The sequence below is a fragment of the Raphanus sativus genome, chromosome 4 (assembly GCF_000801105.2).
Source record: "Raphanus sativus cultivar WK10039 chromosome 4, ASM80110v3, whole genome shotgun sequence".
NCBI classification, from domain to species: domain Eukaryota; kingdom Viridiplantae; phylum Streptophyta; class Magnoliopsida; order Brassicales; family Brassicaceae; genus Raphanus; species Raphanus sativus.
In genome coordinates this window covers 22,542,513-22,567,570 of record NC_079514.1, presented here as the reverse complement: position 1 = coordinate 22,567,570, position 25,058 = coordinate 22,542,513, and the positions used below count along the sequence as shown (strand labels likewise).

The 25,058-nt window shown below is 30.1% G+C and overlaps 1 protein-coding gene across 1 annotated transcript; it reads left to right on the top strand.

The window, feature by feature from the left end:
- LOC108830787 (DExH-box ATP-dependent RNA helicase DExH4, chloroplastic) lies at positions 1-10,149 on the top strand. The gene is made up of 34 exons (XM_018604368.2): positions 1-400; positions 481-586; positions 654-895; positions 984-1,013; positions 1,267-1,411; positions 1,505-1,911; positions 2,153-2,371; positions 2,564-2,675; positions 2,915-3,091; positions 3,211-3,287; positions 3,462-3,584; positions 3,700-3,786; positions 3,916-4,016; positions 4,096-4,153; positions 4,479-4,544; positions 4,799-4,884; positions 4,968-5,151; positions 5,333-5,479; positions 5,553-5,654; positions 5,753-5,905; positions 6,490-6,594; positions 6,961-7,101; positions 7,188-7,277; positions 7,352-7,408; positions 7,528-7,611; positions 7,700-7,798; positions 7,883-8,023; positions 8,469-8,539; positions 8,668-8,743; positions 8,958-9,041; positions 9,106-9,294; positions 9,507-9,602; positions 9,686-9,808; positions 9,905-10,149. The coding sequence occupies exons 1-34, from the start codon at positions 98-100 to the stop codon at positions 9,989-9,991; spliced, it is 4,368 nt and encodes a 1,455-aa protein (XP_018459870.2). The 5' UTR covers positions 1-97; the 3' UTR covers positions 9,992-10,149.
- The last annotated feature ends 14,909 nt before the right edge of the window (positions 10,150-25,058 follow it).

Below are 25,058 nucleotides of genomic sequence, written 5' to 3'. Positions count from 1 at the left end.
GCAATTCAAAATTTTGGCTCGAAAAGAAAAGCCCTAAAGACGAGAAAACTGGAAAACGAACAGTTACCTTCTTCCCTGACTGATCGTACGACGAGAAATGGCACCGAAGAAGAAACCTCAGAAGAATCAAACCAACAACAAACCTTCGACTTCTCCAATACCGAATTCGAGCCACAAGAAACCATCTAAAGTTCCAAAGCTTCTGATTTCTCCGGAAGACGAGGACCGCTTGCGACGGCTCCTCCTCAACTCTCGCCGGACCGCTTCTCCGGTTAGGGTTCCTGTCAATAACACGCTCTCCAAGGCTCATAAGAAGAAGAAACTCGTTGATCTCTACGGGAAACTCTCTTGCGAAGAGTTTTCAGATGATCAGATTGAATCCGCTCTCTCCTCTCTCAGAGTAACAACTCTCACCTTTTTGTTTGAATTTCAGTATTTATTTTTCTGGAGATTTTTGATACGATATGTTTAATGTTTAAGGATGGCGCGACGTTTGAGAGTGCATTTGATTGGCTCTGTTTGAACTTTCCGAGTCACGAGTTGCCATTTAAGTTTTCTTGTGGAGCTTCTCGTTTTCCTAATGCAGGTATTCTTCTCTGCGAATTGTTTGTGTTGCATTAGTGCTTATTTATACACTCGTATTGGTGAAGCAGGAGGTTCCGTGAGTGTGATATCGACCAAAAGGAAAGATTGGAACCTGCATCCTGCTGAATCTTCCCCCAAAGGTATTGTTGAAGCAGACGGTTCTGTGGGTGAGTGTTCAGTCCAGGAAAAGCAGGAGGAGTCTCAAGTCTTAGTTCAAGTGAAGGGAAGGCGAGATGAAGAAGATACACTTAGTTCTTGCCATACATCTCAAGCTGACTGGATTCGTCAGTACATGAGAAAACTGGAAGAGGTACTTATAAAAACGGACACTTCAATTATTTATTTTTCTCAAAATCAAAAACAGAACAGTAATTGAATATTTGAATTCAAATTTTCAGGAAGAAATGGAATCTTCGGACGATGAGGAGGTACTCTACTGTTATACCCTATGCAGTTCTCTTGTATGTTATAGAATAATGTCACTTTTTATAGAACTATGAATGATTACTTGAAAGGTTTTGGATTTGGATCATGAATTGTTGTTGTTCTGAAAAAGGTTATCACGTGGGTGAAGTTTATTTTATTAATACATTAGAGACTTTCCTTAAGGTTTGGAAATACTCTACTAATTTATTTTTCGCCTATGGAGTGAGTGATATATTATATTACTTCCCGTACTAGGTGTCTGGTCCAAGGCCTTTCGATGTGATTGCCGAAGAATATTGTTTGGAAAGATCTGATGCTGTAAAAGCAAAGCGCAAGGGTGATACAAGCAGACAGAAGCAAGCAGGCCTAGCCATTTGCAAGCTCAAGCAAGAGTTGTCTGGTATTGGTTAAGTTTAACTTCTTTTTTAAATAATCAATGTTAAATCATGACTTGGTGCAGTAAGTCATGAAACTATCTATGTATGTTTTGCAGGGATATCAGAAGCAATGTTGGAATCTGAGTTTCTGCGTGAACAAGCTTTTGAGGACGCTACAGAAAGAGAAGTAACATCCCCCAAGCGTGATGATGTTCATGAGTCAGTAAATGCTGATGCTCTCTCTGTTCAGCTGTTAGATGACATGAACTTGGATGCGAATCCTGCTGGAAGCCGTAGTTCTGAGAAAATTCAACCTAAAGCTCTTCCCTTGAGTTCCTCAGGGCAAGAATTAGTTATGTCACATGATATATTTGATGACATGGAGCTTGGCGATTTGTTCTCAGAAGATGCTCCGCCTTATGAACCTTCCCCTCATGAACTCTTGGAACGACAGAAGAAGGAAATTATGAGAGAGCTACGGGATGAGAAAAATCTTGGAAAGCTGGAGGGTATCTGGAAGAAGGTAACTCTTCACGTAACAAGATCATATGAGAAAAATACCGTTTAGCTTTTCAAATTACTATTGGTAATAGTAGGTCTTTGATGCTTTTCTTATTGAGCATTTGCGTGCTTCTATTTGTCACTTAGTCACATATGCTGACTTAATGATTGAACTATTGACTTCCAACAATGTTCTACACAGTTTTTAAAATAGGCCTGATTACTTTGTTAGATTATCTCTTTAACATGTAGAAGTTTTACAGGGTGAAGCACAAAAGATCCCAAAGGCATTGCTTCATCGTCTGTGCCAAAAGTCAGGGTGGGAAGCACCAAAGTTCAATAAAGTAACTGGGGAAGGAAGCAATTTCTCATATACTATAAGCGTCATGTGTAAACCCAGTGGATGTGGTAAAAGCAGACAAGCTGGAGGTTTGGTAACTATTAAACTTCCTCATCAAGTTGAGGATTTTGCATCTATCGAGGTACTCACTTGATTTGTAATTAACAACGTTGGGAGCTTCTGAGAAAATACAACTAGAAAGAAAGGCGTACAATCATCTGAATATGAACTTTATTATTGTTCTTGTTCTTTACTGGAAACAATTCTCTGTGCCTGTATTATATATTTGACCATATAATTAGTTAACCAATTTTTCTGTACTTGTGTGTGACAGGATGCACAAAACAGAGTTGCAGCATTTGCTCTTCATAAGCTCTTTTCTGATTTGCCTGTTCACTTTGCAATAACTGAGCCTTATGCCTCTCTAGTTTTGGTCTGGAAACAAGGTGAGTTCGTAAAGTTTTTAAACAAACTTTCAATGAGACATCCAGCTATGTCCTAAATTTTTTGAATGATTGACCTAGTTTAATATAGCTTCTGTTTAAGTTTATATTTGCCTGTTCCGTTCCATTTGAAACTAACTCATCTCACTAGTTCAGGAGTTATCAGCGTCGTTCATATGTTCTGGACTTAGATGTTTTTGATATTATAATCAGTCTAAAAGAGTTGCTTTGTGCTTTCACAGAGGAATCAATGGGTATACAAAGCAGAGAAGAAGAACGAAGAGAAAAGTTTGTTGACAGCTTGCTTGAGGCACACAATTTCAGCTTGACCGCTTTGCCGAGTGGCAAGCGCGGGGCATTTCCACTGGTGGACTCATGTGTCAAAGCGAATGTTGTCAAATCCAACCATTCAGCTAAAAGTATGTTTCTTGGATTCAGTTTGTCCAGAGATCGTATTTGTTGTTTGAATCATATAAAACCCTGGATTTGACTGCCATGATCGCTAGCAGGAAGTATAATCTTCTCTAATATGTTACAGGAAAACTTTCAATGGAAGCTGTATGTTTTTCTCTTCAACGAAAACAAGAAAACAATAAGAAAACGCTGAAGTACAAGGTAAATATTCTTGTTAATGTCTGAAAATAAGTTATGGCTCAAAGGATTGTAAAGAATGTAGCCCATGCAGCTAGTTAGGTCATTCCAGTTAGGAAATTTAGGAACTTTGTTTTCGACAGTGGAAAAACCTTTGTTACTAAAGCTTTCACTTGTAATCCTATTGTTCTTTTGTAGAATATGTTGAAAACGAGAGATGCTCTTCCTATATCAGAAGTAAAAAGTGACATACTGCACCATCTGAAAGAGAAGGATGTCTTGGTGGTGTGTGGAGAAACAGGCTCTGGAAAGACTACACAGGTTTAATCTCGTCTGTTGCCTATGTGATGTAGTGGTGATAAGATATTGCTTCTTTTGATGAATTTATCTTCCATTTATTAGCATTGAGTCATTTCCAATTGAAACGTTATCACAGGTTCCTCAATTCATATTGGATGATATGATTGATTCGGGGCATGGTGGATACTGTAATATTATATGCACACAACCACGGGTGATGGCAGTGAGTATCTCGGTGTTCAGAAATCATGTTTTCAGGAATTGTTTGTTTGGTTTATAAACTGTGATCTGTTAACTCTCATTGATTCTTTTACTTCTGCAAAGCTAAGTGATGTCATGTAATATGGTTTAGGCTATCTCTGTTGCCCAAAGAGTTGCTGATGAGCGCTGTGAATCTCCTCCAGGCTTGGGTGACTCCTTGGTTGGTTATCAAGTTCGTCATCAAAGTGCAAGGTCTGCCTCATAATATTAAATATTTCTTCTTTTAGCTGCTGGTAACGTATGCCTGGTTTTTATTTTGAGTAATACTCAGGAGTGACAATACAAGGCTGCTGTTTTGTACTACTGGCATTCTACTGAGGAAACTTGCGGTATGTCCACTACTTTGTTAGTTAGCCCTTGTGCAAATAATTGATCATTTTAATTTTCTATTAGCAATTTAATATACCGAGAAATAGTTCATTTTGTTGCACAAGCATTCTGGGATTTGGATAAAGGGGGTAACTGAGTAGTTGCTTGCATCAAAGGGTAGTAAAAAACAGTCTATTGACTGCGTATAATGAATTGTGTTATTATTAGTAGTTTCAGCTAGCTGCAAAAATTTCGTTTATAATAGAATAAGACACTAAGTTTTGTGGAGAATTCTATCAAAGTATCAACTCGTAATCAGCAAATTTCACTTCTGTTTGCTTGCAGGGGGATAAGACCTTGAAAGATGTTACTCATATTATAGTCGATGAAGTGCATGAGCGGTCTCTTAAGGTGGGAGTTCATTTTTGCAAAGAATGTAAATATCATTAATATAAAACCTTAAATTTTGTGTGTGAATAATTATATTTTGGCATCATTGGTAAGCAAAATAAACACCGTGATATCCAAATCCTTTGTGGTCAATCCATTGATGTGTCATTTTGCAAGTTTTAAACAATCTCATCTGAAAATGCCTTTCACTCTTTTTGTCAAAATAAACTCTTTCCTTTCATGATTAATTACTAATTCTCCTGTTATCTTTTCAGAGTGATTTTCTTCTCATCATTTTGAAGCGACTAATTGAGAAGCAAGCCTGCGATAAGTCATCACCTAAACTGAAAGTTATCGTTATGTAAGTATTTGTAGATTTTCGTATTCATATGGATTCTTCATAGTAAGTAACATTATATTCATGCATATGATGCCCTTTTTCAGGTCCGCTACTGTAGATGCAAGTCAATTCTCGAGATACTTTGGGCAGTGTCCTGTACTTACAGCTCAAGGACGAATGCACCCGGTTACTTATCACTTTCTGGAAGAGATTTATGAGAAGACTAGATACCGTCTGGCTCCAGATTCTCCTGCTGCGCTAAAATCTGATACCTCCAATAACGACGAGGTACATATTTTGTATTCCAAGTAGGATTTCTTTGGGTGTTAATATGTTAGTATCTTCTCTTTGTATGTGATATAGAATTCTAAAAATTTGGATGCCAGTGATGCTATACTGAAAATTCATTTAAATTGTATTGTACAAACTTCGGATAGTGTATTTTATTTATGGATTTAACTGTCCGCAGCTTGGTTCTGCAAAGGTCTGTGGTCGAAAGAAGAATCTTATGTTGGCTGGCTGGGGCGACAACTATTTGGTTACGGAGGACAGTCTTAACTCGTCTTACGTTGCCGGTAATTACGAATCTTACAGTGATCGCACGAAAGAAAATCTGGTACATTGCTGTTCCATTTTTATTTTTTTTCTCTTATTGCCGTGAGTCCAAATGACTTGCGAGTGCTGTGCAGAAAAGGCTAAATGAGGATATCATTGACTACGACCTTCTTGAAGAGTTGATATGCCACATTGATGCCAAGTATGAGGAAGGAGCCATTCTTGTATTCTTGCCTGTAAGCTGATACTGAGATCTTACGAGTTAATTGAGAACCAATTATCTTGAATCATCTTGTCTGTCGCCTCAGCTTGACATCTGTTTGGTTAATAACAGGGAATGTCAGAAATTAACATGTTACTAAATAGGTTAGCTGCTTTCCGTCGTTTTCGTGGACCTGCTACAGATTGGCTTCTTCCTCTACATTCTTCTATTGCACATACAGAACAGAAAAAGGTGTTTTTGCGCCCCCCTAAAGGCATACGGAAGGTAATCTCATGTGATATTTATATATATTCTGTTATATATATTCTGTTACTTTTCTTGTCCTCCTTGCTCGCCTTTGAATCTGTGGCAGTCAGTTACTCCGTGTGTTCCCAGTGTGCAAATTTATAGACTTTATCTTTACTTCTTTGCATTTTGCCTATTGAAAAATAATCTAAAGCTGTCAAGGGCTCTAGCCGCTAGGATTACCGTGTTACAAGACTTGTTATCTGTCTCGTTCAACTGTTTTGTTTCCTTACTAATCAACTACTAAATGAGTTTAAGTGATATGCAAACATTAACTTGTGGTTAAAGTAAATTTGTTCCATGCACTACCTCTTTCCTTACCACCTTCAGATTGGCAAAAGGTTTTTGTATATTGTGAACTTCTTCTTAAAAGAAAAATTTTACAGTCTATGACTTGAGAGTAACACTCACAGAACCTGGAAAGATATAGTTGAAACAGTTTCATGAGTTTTTCTCTTTAAAATAAGGCGGTAATCCTATTGAAAATATAATGTTTAATATATATATATATATATAACGTTTACCCGGTCTGAATCATCTTTTGCATCACTTCTCATGTTCAGGTTATCGTAGCTACAAATATTGCAGAGACCAGCATAACAATAGATGATGTGGTGTACGTGATTGACAGTGGCAAACACAAGGAAAACCGGTATAATGTACAGAAGGTATTACACAAATGCTAGTGTGAATCAGTTAACATTTTCCTTATACGAAGATGCTTATACTAACATCCAATGTTGTATGTTTGTTTCCTTTTAAACTAACATGTTAAAGTATTATTTTTCGAAAACTTAAGACACAAGCTAGCACTTTCTTAAAAACTGTATCGTAAAAAAGTGCAAAGCTGAAAATGAATTGAGACACTGACCACATTTTTAGCGATGGTTACAAATTCCTATTCCTTGTGACTGTTTTATAAGACTAACAGGTATTTCTAAATTAACTGGATGTAGAAACGCTATTGATGTCATTTTGTTGTGGTTTTTGTCTCCGAGATGTCATCTTTGGGTTCTCATTATTTTATAACACAGAAATTATCAAGCATGGTGGAAGATTGGATATCTAAAGCTAATGCAAGGCAAAGAGCGGGAAGAGCTGGACGTGTCAAACCTGGACTTTGCTTTTCATTGTACACACGCCATAGGTTTGAGAAGCTTATGCGTCCCTATCAGGTTTCTTTCTTTTAGGCGCTCTTTCTCTCCCTTCTTGGTCACTTGTTTTTTGCCCCCAGACTCATTGGTTCAATCTTGATGGCTAGGTTCCCGAGATGCTGCGAGTGCCTTTAGTAGAGCTGTGTTTACAAACCAAATTGCTTGGCTTGGGTTACATTAGGCCTTTTCTATCCAAGGTGAGTGACACCAGTTTCAGTAAAAATAACTAACATTATCAATCGTCTTACTCATTTTCACGTATTATCTTCAGGCTTTGGAACCCCCAAGTGAAGGTGCTATAAACTCTGCAATTTCATTGTTGCACAAGGTACCATGTAGGAATGTACATATATTGGATAGAACTTTTTTATACCTAGACTCACATGCTCTATGTTTTCTCAACCAAAGCTCTGCTGAGCCTTCTTTAATGAACTATGTCTTCTTTAGGTCGGTGCTATTGAAGGGGGCGAAGAGTTGACACCTCTTGGGCATCATTTATCCAAACTTCCTGTTGATGTGTTGATTGGAAAGGTTTGTTTCATAAACATCAATGTTGCACTTAAAGAAGCATCGGTCTCTGCCTCTCAAACATCTAACCTATTCGTTTTAAAAACTGCAGATGCTGTTATACGGTGCCATTTTCGGTTGCTTATCACCTATTCTCTCGATTGCCGCTTTCTTGAGCCACAAATCGCCATTTATATATCCCAAAGATGAGGTGCGTTTTCACTTTTCACTTTATGGGAACTTGGCTGACTTGTGCAATGATGTTGCATTATGTTTGTTGTTGTTTTTTTCTTAGAAGCAAAACGTGGATCGGGTGAAAGTTGCTCTTTTGTCTGATAAACCAGAGAGTTCGAGTAATGTAAACAACAATGATAGGCAATCCGATCACCTCCTTATGATGGTTGCTTACGAAAAATGGGTGAAGATACTGCATGAGGTATGTGATAAGAGAGCATCACTAGCTGTCCCTTGCAGTTCAAAATTCGTTAGATACATATGGATATTTCTCTTAGTGCCAAAAACTGAAACAACCCGTTTTTAAGGAACCTGGTTATCTAGGTATATTCATTTTAAGATATAAAAGGAAATTAGATCTTAATAGCCTTTACTGTGTATTACTTTATGTTACAGTTTGTTATGGTTCTGGTAAATGTTCTTAGAAACAAAGCTCTTGGGAAGCGATGCATCTTTTTAAGCCTCTTGTTGCAGCCAATTCGTTAAATAATCTATAATAGGGTTTTGGGTTATATTTAAACAAGGTTTGGGTTATAAGAAAGACTGATTTAACAGATGAGTAGAAGTATTGGTTGATATAGCATATGAGTAATCTAGAGAGTTCTGGAGGAAGTCACATTGCCTTATGTGTTTTGTAATGTCTTCAGGAAGGAATTCAAGCTGCAGAGAGGTTCTGTGACTCAAAGTTTATGAGTAACTCAGTGATGCGGACGATAAGGTACGCCGTTCTTCCTTGCATTAACTTGTTTTGGTTTGTTGTTAGGTAACTCAAATACTTGTTCGTTGACGGTAAGAATATGTATACATAATTTGTGTCTTTATGTGTTGCTTTTTCACAAATATCAGTGACCGGAGGATAGAGTTTGGCACTTTACTTGCCGACATCGGGCTCATCAATCTTCCTAAAAGTAAAACAGAAGAGGTAACTTATCGTACAACATCTGAACTATTGATTGCATACACCTAAAATCAAAGACGTGTGCCATCTTTCATGGGAAACACCTGCACCAAAACATTGTTATCAATGTTCATAAGTTTTCAATACAAAATCATCAAGTTCTATCATGCTAATTAGATTAGGCAGAAAGAAATATCATGTCAGTTAACCTAATGAAATCTGATCATAATGCGTGCAGAGAAAGAAGGAGAATCTCGATGTTTGGTTTTCTGACAGAACTCAACCTTTCAATATGTATTCACAAGAACCTGAAGTTGTTAAGGTGACGTACTGCTAGGATATTTTCTCCACGTGGAGGACATTAACTCAGTTTCCAATTTGTACAGGCTATATTATGTGCGGGGCTATGCCCTAATATCGCAGAAGGATTGGTTAATCGTTTAGCAAAGCCAGAACAACAAACACTGCGGTATCCTGTATGGCATGATGGAAGAAGGGAAGTCCATATCCATCCGACCTCTATTAACAAAAACTGCAAAGCGTTTCAGTACCCTTTCCTTGTATTCCTTGAGAAGGTAACTTTAATCTTGATTTGACGCATTTGCTTTCACTTTTATCCCTCTCATTTTGCTTGCCTCACCAAATCTAGCTTCATGTTAAAACAATAAAGGTTATATCGGAACAATGACGGTGACTGAACAACATTCAACATGATTGTCAGAATGCATAGCGTGGTGTAAACATATCTAATCACAAAATAATATAGTCAATTTCTTGTTTCTTGTAGGTTGAATCAAAGAAAGTGGTATATCTGCGAGATACAACCATTGTTTCTCCTTTCTCCATTCTTCTCTTTGGTGGCTCAGTCGATGTTCATCATCAGGTATTCTTTACCACTTAAGAGTATTTTGTAGAGTCAATCTTTGTTTTGGTGTGCTCTATAAAAGCTATAATATTTCATTACAGAGTGGATCAGTCACCATTGATGGGTGGTTAAAGCTAGCAGCACCAGCTCAAACCGCTGTCTTATTCAAAGAGCTCCGGTTAACACTCCATTCCATTCTCAAAGATCTCATCCAAAACCCCGAGGTTAGATGCTCAATCCTTTGTTAGATCCCACTCGGTTAAGTAAGTTGATCATGCCTAATCTCTCGTCTCCCTCTTTACGTTTGTTATATGTTACAGAAATCTGGTATCGTCCACAATGAAGTCGTTAAATCTATGGTCCATCTTCTTATAGAAGAAAGTAAAGCCGCCACACGCATGAACTAAATATTACCACATGTAGTGAAGATCGACTCGTGAGTGAACTCGACCAAAAATGCCGTGTGCAAGAAAACGCAACTTCGATACTACTGTTCCTTCTCTAGCTAAAATACAGTCTTGTAAATTAACCGACTCATAACTTTTATGATATGTCTGTTGCAGTATGGTCATGACTTATAGCTAATCATACATGCGTATGATTCTACCTTTATTACTATATCGATATCGTATGGATAGTATTAGTCCAAGCACAGAGTGTCAAGCCCTATCAACCCCCGTTTGAAATGATAAAAAATGAGTGGATTTAGGGTTTAAAATGACGTACCAAACAAGTAACGAATAAATGATCAGGGGTGGATCCACGCTTTCATCAAGTATGGCACGTGCCACATGCTAACTTATAAAAATTCTTTTTCAAAAGTAGATGCAGTTGAAAATTGTCAGCTCTGTTTTTAATAAAAAACTAGATGATAATCCGCGCCATGCGTGGAGTGAGTTTTTTAAAATATTAGGGGTTTGCCGGCGCTACGCGCCGGTTTTGCTAATATTGTTATGATTTGACTATATTTTTATTATTTAGAACATTTCTCAACAGTATTTTAGAAAACAAAATATGTATATGATTTTATGGAATTTATTAATTTGATTGTAGTCTTTGCAAAGTTACCATGAAAGAAATTTAAGTTGAAATATATGCATGAGAGTTTGAAAGTATAAAAGCTGAATTGTTTATTATTTAATTGAAACTTATTAATTTAAATTATGATTTAGAAAATTTATAAATGTGGACTTCATCTTACAATGATTATATTAAATTAGAGTTTATACATATATATATATATATATATATATATATATATATATATGATAGTAAAGATGCCTAAAAACTTAAATTGATAAATCTATGCTAGTTATATAAACTGCATTTTTATTTATTTTTTATTTTGGTCATCTCATTTGGAATAAGATGATTTTTTTTTGTCACGTTTTATACTATCAGCTTTGTATTTGTTCGGTTCAACTCGGGTTACTCTTCAGTTATCGGCTAAAATGGAACCAAACCGATAACCCAAAGTAAATGAAATTGATCTTGTTTTTGGCTAGATCCGTAACTGAACCGATATTCTTACTTCGGATCGGGTTCGGGTTTGAGATTTATACCCATACCTAGTTTTGTATATTGGGATGATGGGGAGGTGTTATAATAGTTTGATGCTTTGGACTTTTATAGGTTGATTTCTATGAATTATATTCTGTGAGCGGTGCTTATGATGATAATTTCAAATAACCACAGGTGTTATATTAACCGCTAGTTTCTTCTCGCTCTGGATTTGCCAAAATTAAGAAGTTGTGACTATATCGATTTAACCAATCAGATGTATATTGATCGTAAAGATACATTCGAAGTTGGTACAGTGTATTTTTAATCCTAAATCTTAGTATTAAATTTTTAAAAATTTTGATATTTATTGTTGTTGAGTAAATTTTTTTGGATGATGTAATTATGTGGTCATCTCTATTTGTTAAGAACATTATTTAATGTTTTTATTATGTTATATCGTAATAGGTTATAGGTTAATATATTTTGTGTTTGTGTTTTCAATAATATGTTTTGTATATAATAGTAAAGTCTCTGGTGTAAAACATATTAAATTTCAATAACTTTGCATTTATTGTTTAAGATTAACAGTTTAACGTTATAAATTGTATTTTATTTTTTATTTGAATATAACTATTTTTTTTGTTGTTGAATATTTTATATGAATTGTATTTTTGTAAGATTTTTATTTGCAATCGTTATAAGATTTCTTGATGGCATTCGTGAACTCCCATAACTCCTCTACTTTCTTAAGATTGCATGTTTTCCAGAGACGGAAAAGTCGTGTAACCACCATCTGAGAGCAACAACCGAACTTCAACTTAGAAAGAAGGATGTAGGATGAAACCATTGTGGCGGCATATGTGTGTAAGGAAGCAAAAGGTTGAATCTGGTGAAGCAGAAAAAGTTTGATTATTTGCATTCCTATTTATTAGCATCTATGAAATTAGGAAAAAAATTTTTAAAATCAATGTCATGGGAGATATCTTCAATGAAAGAGTTAATGGCCAGACTTGATGAGCATGTTTCAGTGACACAGAAACGTTATAATTCAGTAAAAGTTTTGCAAGTGGAACATAGATATGAATACACGATAACAGTAAAAAAGAAGTATGTAAAATATTGGGCTTGGTTGTCAAAAATTCTGGAATTGGGTCTCAACATTTTAATTAAATAAATTTGCATATAAATAATTTTAATGACTCAATATAAAAAAAATTAAATGATGATGACACATGGCATTTTTCCCCCTATGGAGATACAAAAGTCTACTTTATTATATAAGATGTTGTATTGAAATATTACAATTAGAATGCATCTTGTTATCAAGATTTTTTTTTTTACATTTGATTTGGGGTGGACATTCGGATATCATTTGGTTCAGTTTGGTTTGGTTCGGTTCAGTTATGTTTCGATTTTTTGTGAGTTCGATCCGGTTCGGATCTGCGGGTTCGGTTTGGGTTTGGACTCAGATAATTCATTTTATTTTTAAAAAATAAAATTCGTATATACTTTAAATTTCTCAAAATATAAAAATAAAAAATTATTTATAACATATAAATGTATATAATGCAAGCTAAAATACTTAAACTTAACATAAAATTTGGTTAGCTTCAATATTCAGATAAGAAATCAATAGATATTTGAAGTATTGGTATTTTGAATATCATTTAACTATTTTACTCATGTATTTTTAACTATTTGTAAATATTTTCAAGTATTTTGGACAACTTAATAACATTTTATATATTTTGTATATTCTTTTAGATATTAAATTCTAAAAATAATTAATATATTTAAGTATATAAATCTGGTTTCGATATATTCGATATCCGAAATATTTCGTTTCGGATCAGGTTCCGTTCTAAAAAATATCATCTTAATAACATCTTACAATTTTTGGTAATTTATAGACGTTTTAAAAATTCAAAATATAACATATATGAAAAATCTATTTTTTAAATATGTTTAAGTGATTTTTTTTATAATATTAATTAAAATAAAATGTAGAGGATACAAATTTTTTTATCAAATATTTTTGATTTGTAATCATTAATTGTCATATATACGTTAATCATATTAGGTAATTTTGTAACTTTTATTTAAGGAAATAAACTTACGTAGCTTTTATTTAAGGAAAGAATTTAAGACTACTAATTAATATGATAATTAGTTTAATAAAAAGTATAATATATATTTATGTAGACCAACATATTTTTCTAAGGATTTATGAGAATCATTATAGTGATGACACGTGACTACAAAACATGTTGTAATGTTCCACGATTAATATATAGGGGATCATAGTGCCTCATGTATCCCAAGTTCAAACCGTGAACTTGATTTTGTTTTTCAGATTATTTACACATTTTAGTCACTTTCAATAAAACGAATTTTAATTTTCTCTTGTTTTTTACTATTTGATAAAAATCTTTTTTCCTTTTCTTTAATAGTAGTTTTAATTTTCAAAAAAAAAGTTACTTTATTTAAGTTTTACTTTGAAAATCTTTGATACATTATTTGTGAAATGATTTCATCACTACAATCGCTAAAAAAGATGATATGACACTAAATAAAAGATAACATGTCTTTAGAAGATAAAAGTGATATGAAATTATACTAATTATGGCATGTAAAAATTCTTTATAAGAAATTATATTTATTGCAAAATTTTAAATATGGTAATGAGTCATATATTATCACTAATTTCAATTTTCCATATAAATATTTATTTTTGGTAAAACTATTAAAATTTATTAATAACTCGTATATCAGTATTAAAACAATATAACATATATATAATATTTATATAAATATAATTGTAAATGTGCATCAAACAGTGCAAAAGTAAAGTAACACTAATCCAATATAAAATTGATAGTTAAACTTTTAAGAATTTATTTAAATTTTTCTGTTCATTTTAAATCATCATGTTAATTAAACAATTGATTTTCCAGTTTGACATATTTTAACTAAAACAAACAAAATTTCAAATTTACTAGCATTTACATATATATTATATATATATATATACAAACTAGATGATGAGATATATATTTAAAATAAATAATCATTGAATATAATGTAATATAATTAAAACTAATATTAAAATAGATTATTTTATTAAATTTTATATAAAATCTGATTGAAATAGTTATATTAAATCAAAAGAAATAAGATTACAAAAATACATTTATGATTTTTTTTTAAAACATTGAAAATTAAAATTAAAAAATAAGAATACTGGAATATAAATCAAATTTTCTTTTGAAATAAAAAAATTATATTCAGAATTATTCTTTCTGCGTATGGTACTAAAAACACCTAGTTAATTTTATAAAGTCTGTGATTTCTAATATTTAAATTAAAATAATAACTACAACGAATAATTTTTGAGAATTTGAAATTAAAGTAAAACTAATATTGTTCATCATTAAATTAAAATAATAACTAAAACGAATGACAAAGCTAGAATTCAAATTATATACCATCATTTTTCAGGAGTAGTTAATATTTTTGAATCCTTTGTAACCGGCTAAATATGTTTTACACAATCTATGATTTAATATATACGTCAATGATATATTGTAACTGTCTACTACTTCGACTAATAAAAAGGATAGACTAAAATCTTACGTTGCATATAATTTGTATGAGTAAGCTAAAATTCAAATAACCACCTCTTTCAATAATAATAAATTTAAATCATTTATTACCGGCTAAACTCTTTTATGCACACGTTAAGTGTTGATAATCAATTCATGCTATATTGTTACCGTCTAATTATCATATTATCATAGTGTAGTTCTTTGATATAGAATATTAGAATTTTTAACTTATTGTAACTATCATCAATAATACTCAAAAAAATTAGCATCTTCAATACGAATTAGTTGGAACTTCTCAAGTTCATCTCCAAAGCTGTTTTACAAGAGTAGTTCACTCTGTCACTGAACAAAATATAAGACAACTAACTATGACCTTCTTCATTAGTTCACATTGTATCACTGATAAGTAAATGAATATTTTTGTAAAAAGTCTAACAAGCCAAAAGGGAAAGCAAACCATGCTAAACTTTCTGATAACCGGTTTTGTAAAAACCATCCCTCATCGGTTACAAGAAAGTTTCATTTCTCGAACAAGTTTCCTTATTTTCTAACAAAATGAAGTCGATATATGGCTAAAGACTGAGTTTAATCATACTTGTAAAAGCTTGGGGATGATTGTCTTACGAAAGTTAAATGGTATAGGTCGCAACAATGTGTACAATAAGTCAATTTTATTACAGGATTAATGTATTTCATCATTAGCTACAAAAAAATTTAAAAAGCAAAATAAGAAAGCAAACGATGGTAACATTTCTTATAACCAGTTTTGTATAAATAATCCCATATCGTTTACAAGAAAGTTTATCAATCCAAATATAAATTTAACCAGCTAATCTTTTCCGTGACCGATGACTACATCCAAACGATATTCTTTCTTAAACTTAACTAAATGGTATATCTAACCAACCAGAACTTTCCGATTCCATCACGTGAGGACGAAGATGATTCCAATTAAAGAAATGTATATAAATTTACTTAAAGTTGGAAGCTTTTGTCTTTTGTTAAAACCAGTAGGTCGTCTCTCATCTTCTTAACAGTAGGCAAGGTTCCCCCTCTGCCACAGGCCCACAGCCACCACAGTCTCCACTAGGTTGGCTAACGGTGAAAGAAGGAGGTCCAGGAACAAAAACCAGTGGCGCTTCGTTGGTTTCCGGTCTGTATTTCCTAGGTTTACCTCTTCTCTTCTTCACACGCTCACTTCCGGTCACAGGCATTTTCATGTTCAAGCCACTGGCTGAGTTTTGTTGGTACTCCTGCTGTCCTGTGGTGCTGGTGTCTCTTAACTTGTAGGCTTGTAGACAGCTGTCCCGTCGGCTCCTGTTCTGAGAGTATGTAGAGTCAGAGAATGTGGACATCTGTGGATTGAGGTAAGTTTAGAAAATCTAAACCAAATCTTTAAATGATATTTCCAAATCTAAATAAATCTTCTTGCCACCCTAGAACTGTACATCACCAAGTTTTTTCAAGTCCATTCGGCGTTTAATAAGGGCATTTACATTTCAAACATAAGCTTTTAATCTCAGATGCATTGAAGTTACACTAGAACCTCTATAAATTAATAATGTTGGAACTTTAAAAATTTATTAATTTATAAAGATATTAAATACAAAAGTTTCCTTATTTAGATATTTTATTTTAGATATATTTATTCTAAAATAAGAAAAATATTTCATTTTAGTGTATAGACATTAATTGTTATTTTTTGAAATTGGACATTTATATTAATTTATTATATTATTTGATATATATAATATATATTTCATAGAACTTAAATGTGGTTTTAGATATAATATTACTAATCTCATCAACATATATTAAGTGTTAAGAAAATATAATGATAATTTCACTGTGAATATAAAACAAACAATATAATAATAGGTTATTGCTTATATAAATATATATACATATAAATTATTAATTAATAATTTTAATGGGACCCTATATTTACATAAATTTTTCTAAGAAAATATCATCTTATTATTTTACCGATTTGTGTCAAATTTTGAATAAGTCCAAATTGGAGCTAACGAAATTTATTAATTTATAAAAATTATTAATTTATCTAGTGTTAATTTATAGAGGTTTTAATGCATATTGTTCTTGGCATTGCCCTAATATCGCCAACTTTCACTCTTTTTAACCAAATTAATTTGAATATTACTTCAAATTTTAGCATTATCAAAATGTTATCTTTTTATTTGACTCATTTTAAAGTAAATTTAAAATTTAAAAGAGTATGTTGTTTATACAAAAAATATAACATAACATAATTTTTAATGAATTATATTTAATTAATAATATATTTAATATATAAATATGTATACTTTTTAATCAAAAAACTTTACAAATATACTGCTCGATGTTAAATTGTTATCTAGATCTGCCCCTAAAAATGACTATCCGTGAATGATCTAAAGGTGGAAAATTGATATTTTATTAATGACGAATATTCATACAATGATGAAGAATATATGAATACTAATGAACTCAAATGCAAAATGAGTATTCTTTTTAGGTATGAAGATTGGATCCCTCTCTTTTCTGTCCGTTTTCTTTTATAGCATTACTTTATACATATAGTAGAACCTTTATAAATTAATAATGTTGGGACTTTAAAATTTTATTAATTTATAGAGATATTAAGTTACAGAAGTTTTTTGAATTTTTTCTATTTTAAATATTTTTATTTATAAAATAAAAAATATTTTGATTTTACTGTATATGCAATATTTAATTTTTAGAAATTTGACTTTCATATTATTGAATTATCTTATTTGATGTATATTTTTATGTTTCATATTGTTATATGGTTTTTGATATAATTTTATTATCAAAATTTATTGAAATATTAAAAATAGAGATATTTTCCTTGTGAATATAAAATTGTCAATATAATGTTTTGTTTGTACTTATATAAATATATATTTATAGATATATTATTAATTTATGATTTTAATGAGACTATATATTTACATGAGAGTTTTAAAAATATTATTATCTTATTATTTTTAAAAAAATAATTTATACAGATTATTAATTTACCAATTATTAATTTATAGAGGTTTTACTGAATTACTTATAATTGAGCTTGTATGAAGATTATCATAAACTCTAACTATCTGTTTTTGGTATTTTATCAAGAAATATGTACTTACAAAACATGATCACAAATAACTTAATACTCGGTACAGTATTTCGTTCACATAATATTTTTCATATTTAAATTGCTAAAGTATATGGTATTTAAATTGTTAAAATATATGAAAATGTAGAGAATAAAAAAATTAAAATTTATTATATCAAACATATTTATTTATATATTTAAAATTTAAGAAAATAAAGGAAATGGAAGGTGGATTAATAACAATAATAATAATAATAATAATAATAATAATAATAATAATAATAAATAATAATAATAAAAAAATTTGAAGAAAACAATTATATAATACTCGTTGAAACATGTGAACACATTACCATATTAGTTGTTTCTTAGTTATTACGGATACTCCTATGACCCCTGAATAATTTACCATCCCAGCGTGCTAGAAAAAGGGCATTTTGGTTTCATTTTGCACAAACAAATGAGATTAAGTGAGTTTCACAGTGAAAATGAGTGCATTACGCTAAGATCATATTCTGACTTTTGATATAGTGATGAATTTCTTCCGTATAAGTAATACACAACAATGATCAATACAAGAAGAGATATTCAAGGTAGCTACAGTTTTACTATACGGTAGATTACAAATGATATGCGAATCAGTTTTAGAAGGGAAAGATATGGAGAGAAAGGAAGAGATGACAGTATGACACACGCGCAGACAGATCAAGCAAGGATCACCGAAAGATTCATATTCTCTCACCATTCCCAAAGCAATGCGGAGAAGAGATGGTGAAATTCTATTTACATTTAAAAATCTGCAAAGGCAAGAGATTAGAACAACACAGAGAGAAACCAATCAAAACAAAACCACTTTCTGCAATAATTCGCAATTCAAAATAAGTGCACTCTAAAGGAGATGCATGTTTCATTTTTTGCCATAGGTAAAGAAAAAGGTCCGCAAATTATCGATTACATAGCTGAAAAAAAGCAAAACATAACACCAAACACATAGTCTCAGACATCAAGGCAAAAATAATTCTAACAGAAGCAAGTTTAGTCGACTTCCTCAATCTTGGGGCCAGCACCTCCCGTAGAAGGAGGAGCTTCATCATCATCGTCCATTCCAGCACCAGGACCACCTGCTCCTTGATACATTCCAGAAAAGTGTGTTCTTAGTTTGTTCTTGAACAAATTCTCTTTGATTTGAAGAGGGACCTTAATTGGTATCAAATCACATGTTCCTAGATCAACATTGATATCTCTTGGCAAGGGACCTATCAGATACCACTGATACCACTGATAGGTCCCTTGCCAAGAGATATCAATGTTGATCTACGAACATGTGATTTGATACCAATTAAGGTCCCTCTTCAAATCAAAGAGAATTTGTTCAAGAACAAACTAAGAAACACACTTTTCTTTTGGGTAGTTAAGACTACCTCTTTTTAGGTTTTTCATTGATTTAAATAAGAAACTTACATGAAACAAATACATCTTGACGTGGGTTCACCCATAAGCTAACAATAAGGAAATAATGGAAAGTGGAAGTGATCAACTTCCTACAAAACGGGAACGCAACAAAGTGAAGAGTTATCTCCTTAAGACTAGGTCTTCTTATTGAACAAAGAAATGAAATACTTTATCTTAGTCCACGTATCTCTTTACGTAAGACTATCATCAACTATACTCCCAATGTTGTAATCTTCCTCATGTGGTATCCTATCACTATGGGCGGCGAACAGAGAATTGTTTTTGAGCTTGGGATGTTGAGAGAGTGAGCGCGAGGTTTTGTTTATATAATGAGCACAAGCTTCTTGTTCTCTCCAGAATGTTCGCTTAGGTTTATTGACCGTTCAATTCATCCCACGGTTCTAAAGACATGATACGTTTTCCAATTCTTAAGGAAAATAGTAAAAGTTCAAAAAAAAAAAAAAACAAAATTATTAAAAAAAAGGAAAATTGCTCTAACGTTCAAATGTGGTCCGGTTGAAAAACAGATCACCGTCCTATAGAAGCCCTCATCATGTCGGTTCTGTTTGGGGTTTTCATCTTCAAGATTTAAGCTTTAACTAGATTACTAGATATTGATCCGCTTAGATTTCGATTTTGATTTAAAAAGAATAATAATTGTTTTTCATTATTAGTATTATATACTTTTAGATGTATTATTATATAACTAAATGTATATTAATTATTTGGATATTTTGAATTTTTATATATCAAATCCGAACCAAAACATATAAGATGATTATTTTTGTTTATTTGATTATTTTTATATTATTTTTACTTTAGATACAATATATATCAACCAAATCGGATAACATGATTATTTTGGTACAAATATCTCGAGTTTTAGATATACTAGGTTTTCAACTCGCGCTACGCGCGAGTTTGTTTTAATAATCTATAAATTTTTATTTAAATATGTTAAAAATAAAATATAAACATTTTTATATGAAATAGTATTCAAAGTGTGATTTCTTATTTGTTAAGTGTTTACACAATTATATTCTTTACATAGCTAATATTTTACATTTTTTGTTTGTATATGTAAATGTATAACTCTATCGATAATAGTATATATTTTTTATTAATAACAATTTGAAATAATTATATAGACTGTTTCGATGGGTCTTAGTTACTACGACACTGTTATAAATATTTTTACTATAATTTTTATTAATTTTTCATTTTAAATGTCATAAAAGATTACTTCATATGCATAATTTATAATTTTGCTTTGCAATTACAAAATAATTAAAAAATAAAGTATGACTATTTTACGAAAAATGATTCTCAGCTACATGAATAATGCACCACTACATTTCCAAAACCATCGACATGAACTATATGATTACATGACCACATCTCAAAACTATCATGTGTTAAGTTGCTAACACCATCAAAATATATCTAATAGCTAAAAAGTTTTGTTTTATTTGAAACCCAACAATTTCTAATGAGGTTTTAACATATTATCACATGTACTTGGTTGTACAAAATCACTTTTGAATCATTGATATTTGTATTTATTTTTCTTTCGATCTCTTGTATGTTTGTTATAGTCTATTTCTAAGAGTTTAGTTGACAAACTTCTTACCAAATCTTGCTAGATTTCAAATCTGAAACATTTTTTACTATTAGAAGGATGTTTATGGTGTAAGCAACATAACACCTCAAGGATGTTGTCATGTGAATCATATACTTTTTTGTTTTAGATATATTACTTTTTTCTAAATGTGCATCTATGAAGTCGGATATAGGTCATATAGCTCATAACCATTTTTCTATTTTTATATACTTATAGTGTGCATAAATGTATATGTATTTGAAATAATATAATTTTAATCATTTAAATACATATTTGATGGTATAATATTTAGAATTTTATTTTAATCATATTTATTTTGATGAAATTGAAATAATATTAAATTGTCTTTTTTAGATATAAGAAAAGGAAATAAATATAGATTTTTAACTACTGTTAAGTATTTTTAATTAAAATAAGAATTTATAATATTAGATATATTTTCTACTTGAGCTGGTCATAATATAAATTATTTGCCGGAAGTATGATGGTTTATTAGTTCACATATTTTTTTCTTATTGTTTGAAGTATCAGAATTTCATTGTTTTTAATTTATTCATTAATATTCTTATATAATACCAATTGATTAATGTATAATGAATATTTTTCATATCTTTCTTATCAGTGCCGCAGAGATTGTAGTCTAATGTTAGTACTATTAAAAAATATTAATAAAAATTTAAATACTTTATTAGGTTTAGAATTTTCTGTTTTAATATATTTTATTAAAATTATTCTTCAAATATATTTTTGATAAAAATCGTGTGAAATCATTTAAAATTTTTTGTTACGTTGATCACAGTAATAAAGTTTCATAAACATAGATTGTTTTCAATTTTATTTCTAAATTACATCAAAGAAGTATAAATAGTCACTATGTTCGTGTTTTATTGTTAATGAGTTATAATTTTTAGATTACCCAAATTTTTAGGTTGGTTTTATTAAATCTTATGTGGTTAATTTAATGAAGATTTAGATTAAAATTTTCTAAGAACATTTATTTTGAAACATAATATATTAGTTTTTCAAAATTTAATTCTTGATGAGTAAATTAAATTTAAATTCATTTAATTGAAAAAAATGTAATTTAAAATCACATCAGTAAACAGCATGTGTCTTACACAAGGAAATTACTTCCACCATCATTTATTTTTAATAAAACTTTATACTTATTATTGTAAGTCAAAAAATGAATTGGCTACATTAAAAAGGAGCAAAATTAATAAATTTTAATGCTAATTTAACATATTTGATATTCTAAATTATATGTGAATATTTTTTAATAACATATAGCCTCTATCTTAAAACGTCCGTGTAATTTGGTTTTCTTGTTTTTAGATTAGTTATAAATATAACTAATTTATTAGACGTAATACTTTAGACTCTTTATTTTTCATATTTGTTATATATATTATCAAATATATTTTCAACCATTTTTGTATGAGATCATTTTAATTGTATTTATTATATGGAACCTAGAATTTTATCGGTAATATATATATTTATAAGAAGTCATCATGTGGTTTATTTTATTGTTAATGACAGTATCTATATTAGATGATAGTGTTGATTACAATTTCAAAATTTAATGAGTAAATAGATTTGTTAATTTCTTTTGATTGAAAAAAATCAGTTTAAAATTCTTAAATAATAATTTTCTAAAATATGTGTTTCACACAAGTGAATTATTCTTACATGTGGTTCTTTTAAAATAATTTTTTTATAATTCAAAGAATAAATTGGCTCCATATAAAGAAAAAAAAAATCGAAACCAGCCATTGTTTTAAAATTGTTTAAAAACCATGTAAAACATATTATAAATTTAGATAATTATTTATATTCTATACAACTACTTAAAAATCTATGTCAAATTTCATGTTAAATTTCTTCTATTTTTATTAGTCTTGAAATTTTGATATTAATTATATTATTATATTATAATATATACAATATTTTATGCTTTAACATACTTAGAACACAATGTTTCATTACTTTCTTTGACGTACTTAACCAATAATTAGCATGTATGCATGTATGTTATGTTAATTTTTAAATAAAATCCCCTATATTTGTTTACATTATTTGATATTGATTTTCTTTTTATTTTTAAAATAAATATATTATTCTGAAAATCTTGATATTTTTAAATTCTGTGTGTAAATTTTTATATTATGTAGTATCAAATTTTAAAATAAGTGTGTTTTATAACATCCATCATCAAGATGTTATAAAAAAAAAAATAAGTGTGTTTTAAATTCTCATAATTTAAATTCTTGAAGTTTATATTTTAAAGACATTTTAGTTAGTTTTATATTAAGTTTCCCAAAAGTGTTATATATGTCAAGTTAATTCTTTGTAATGAGTTTAAAAGTTTATATTAATTTATATGAAAATTTATTTTATTTTAAACAATTGTTTTTTTGGAAATTTTTGACATTTTATTTTATCTCATTTCATAAAAATTCTATCAAATCCAATGTTGTCATCATCCTTCGGAAAAACTATTACTGAAATCAAAGTCAATCGTCTTCCTAACCTCACAGCCGGTGCAACATGGTTCGACCTAGGCAAGTCCTAGGTGGAGCAAGTGCCATAAGAGAAACTTTTTTTTCCATTAGTTGCATTGAAAATCAAGGATCTTAAATGACTTATAATCTTCAATGCATCCACATATCTTTGGTTATACTTTGTTATTTTATCAAGTCTACCCCTATTGTGAAATTTTCTAAATCCACCCCTTGGTGCAGTGGATCCAGTCCAAGATCAACCGATATTATAATTTTTCAAGAAGCGTAAAGATTCACCACTCATCTGTTCTCACATCCATTGACTTTAATTGGCACACTTAGTCGAGGTTTAACTAATTATAGGCTTCTTCCGAAAGCTTTCTCTTCAGCTCTCCGGCTTGTTTGTTGTTAAGATCAAATATAGTAATCAATATTGTGTTGTATTATATTATATCTGTGTAACAAAGCCATTATGTTTAACTTGTATTTGATGTTTCTTTTACCAAAATAGGAGAAAATCTCTTAGCCGCTTCAATTTTTAATCTAGACACACATTATTTCTTTGTTTCGTTTCTCTCTTGCTTGAATTATAATAAGAGCAATCTATTCAAAGAGATCATATACATATATATAAATTGACAACATTCCATTGAAGTTAACTAATTGGAAATTTTGTTGAAACCTTTAATATTATTTTTAGCCTAGTTTTCGATTTTTATCATTTAGTTTTACATTACTAAAAGTCTTCACTTCAATGTATTAGTTTTATACTATTGAAAGTATTGTCTATAATTTATTTTTAGCAATTTTCATTCAATTGCCTATGTTAATTTTGTTGAACATGTTGAAAATAATAAAACATTTTTGAGTAGGAGTTTAACTAACTCATGGTATCGACCAACCCAACATAGACAACTTTTTTTTTGGAAATATTGATTTTTGAAAATATTAAATTAAAATGATGATTTATCATATTTTGATCTGGATTTTAAATCATATGTGTTTTTACTTCCTATAGCTTCGATTAAAAACTTTCGTATTCTATTATAAAATGTTAATTTTCCAAAAAGAAACTATATGTATTCAAAAAACATATTGTTGGTTTATGTTAGTTAAATGTAATTCAAAATTATAAGTGATTTAAATTACAACAGATTTAAATTTTACAAAGTTTTGTATTTTAAGAACATATTTTCAGTTTCTGAAAAATCATATATATTAATTGATCTATATTGAATTTGTTTTATTAGTAATTGTATTTTTTATGGATTTCTATTTTATTTTAGAAAATTATATATTTGGAATTTTTTATTCAAAAATAATAAACTAAAATAATGATTTAACATATTATAATTGGTGGTTTTAAATCATATGTTCAATGGCTTATAGCCTCAACATATTATAAGAAGAAGTATTTTTTTGTTAATATTACAATTCTAATTTTCATTTTCCATTTTACTATAATAATATCATTTAAAGCAAGTTGTCAAATGTTAATACTTATTTTATTAATTCAATTTATATAAATATAATTTCGTTTCATTTATATATTTGAGATATTAACATTTTTTAAAAAAATAATAAATAATCTATTTTTCTACTTTGACTATTTTAACATTAATTTCTATTTTATTTTGGTATAAAATGTATTTTATATTTATTATA

What these genes read in the sequence shown, in the direction of transcription:
- LOC108830787 (XM_018604368.2), top strand. Translation starts at nt 98, where the DNA reads ATGGCACCGAAGAAGAAACCTCAGAAGAATCAAACCAACAACAAACCT. An exon ending in AAACTGAAAGTTATCGTTAT is followed by an intron (nt 4,885 to 4,967) that starts GTAAGTATTTGT and finishes GCCCTTTTTCAG; the next exon opens with GTCCGCTACTGTAGATGCAA. An exon ending in ATCTCATCCAAAACCCCGAG is followed by an intron (nt 9,809 to 9,904) that starts GTTAGATGCTCA and finishes TATATGTTACAG; the next exon opens with AAATCTGGTATCGTCCACAA.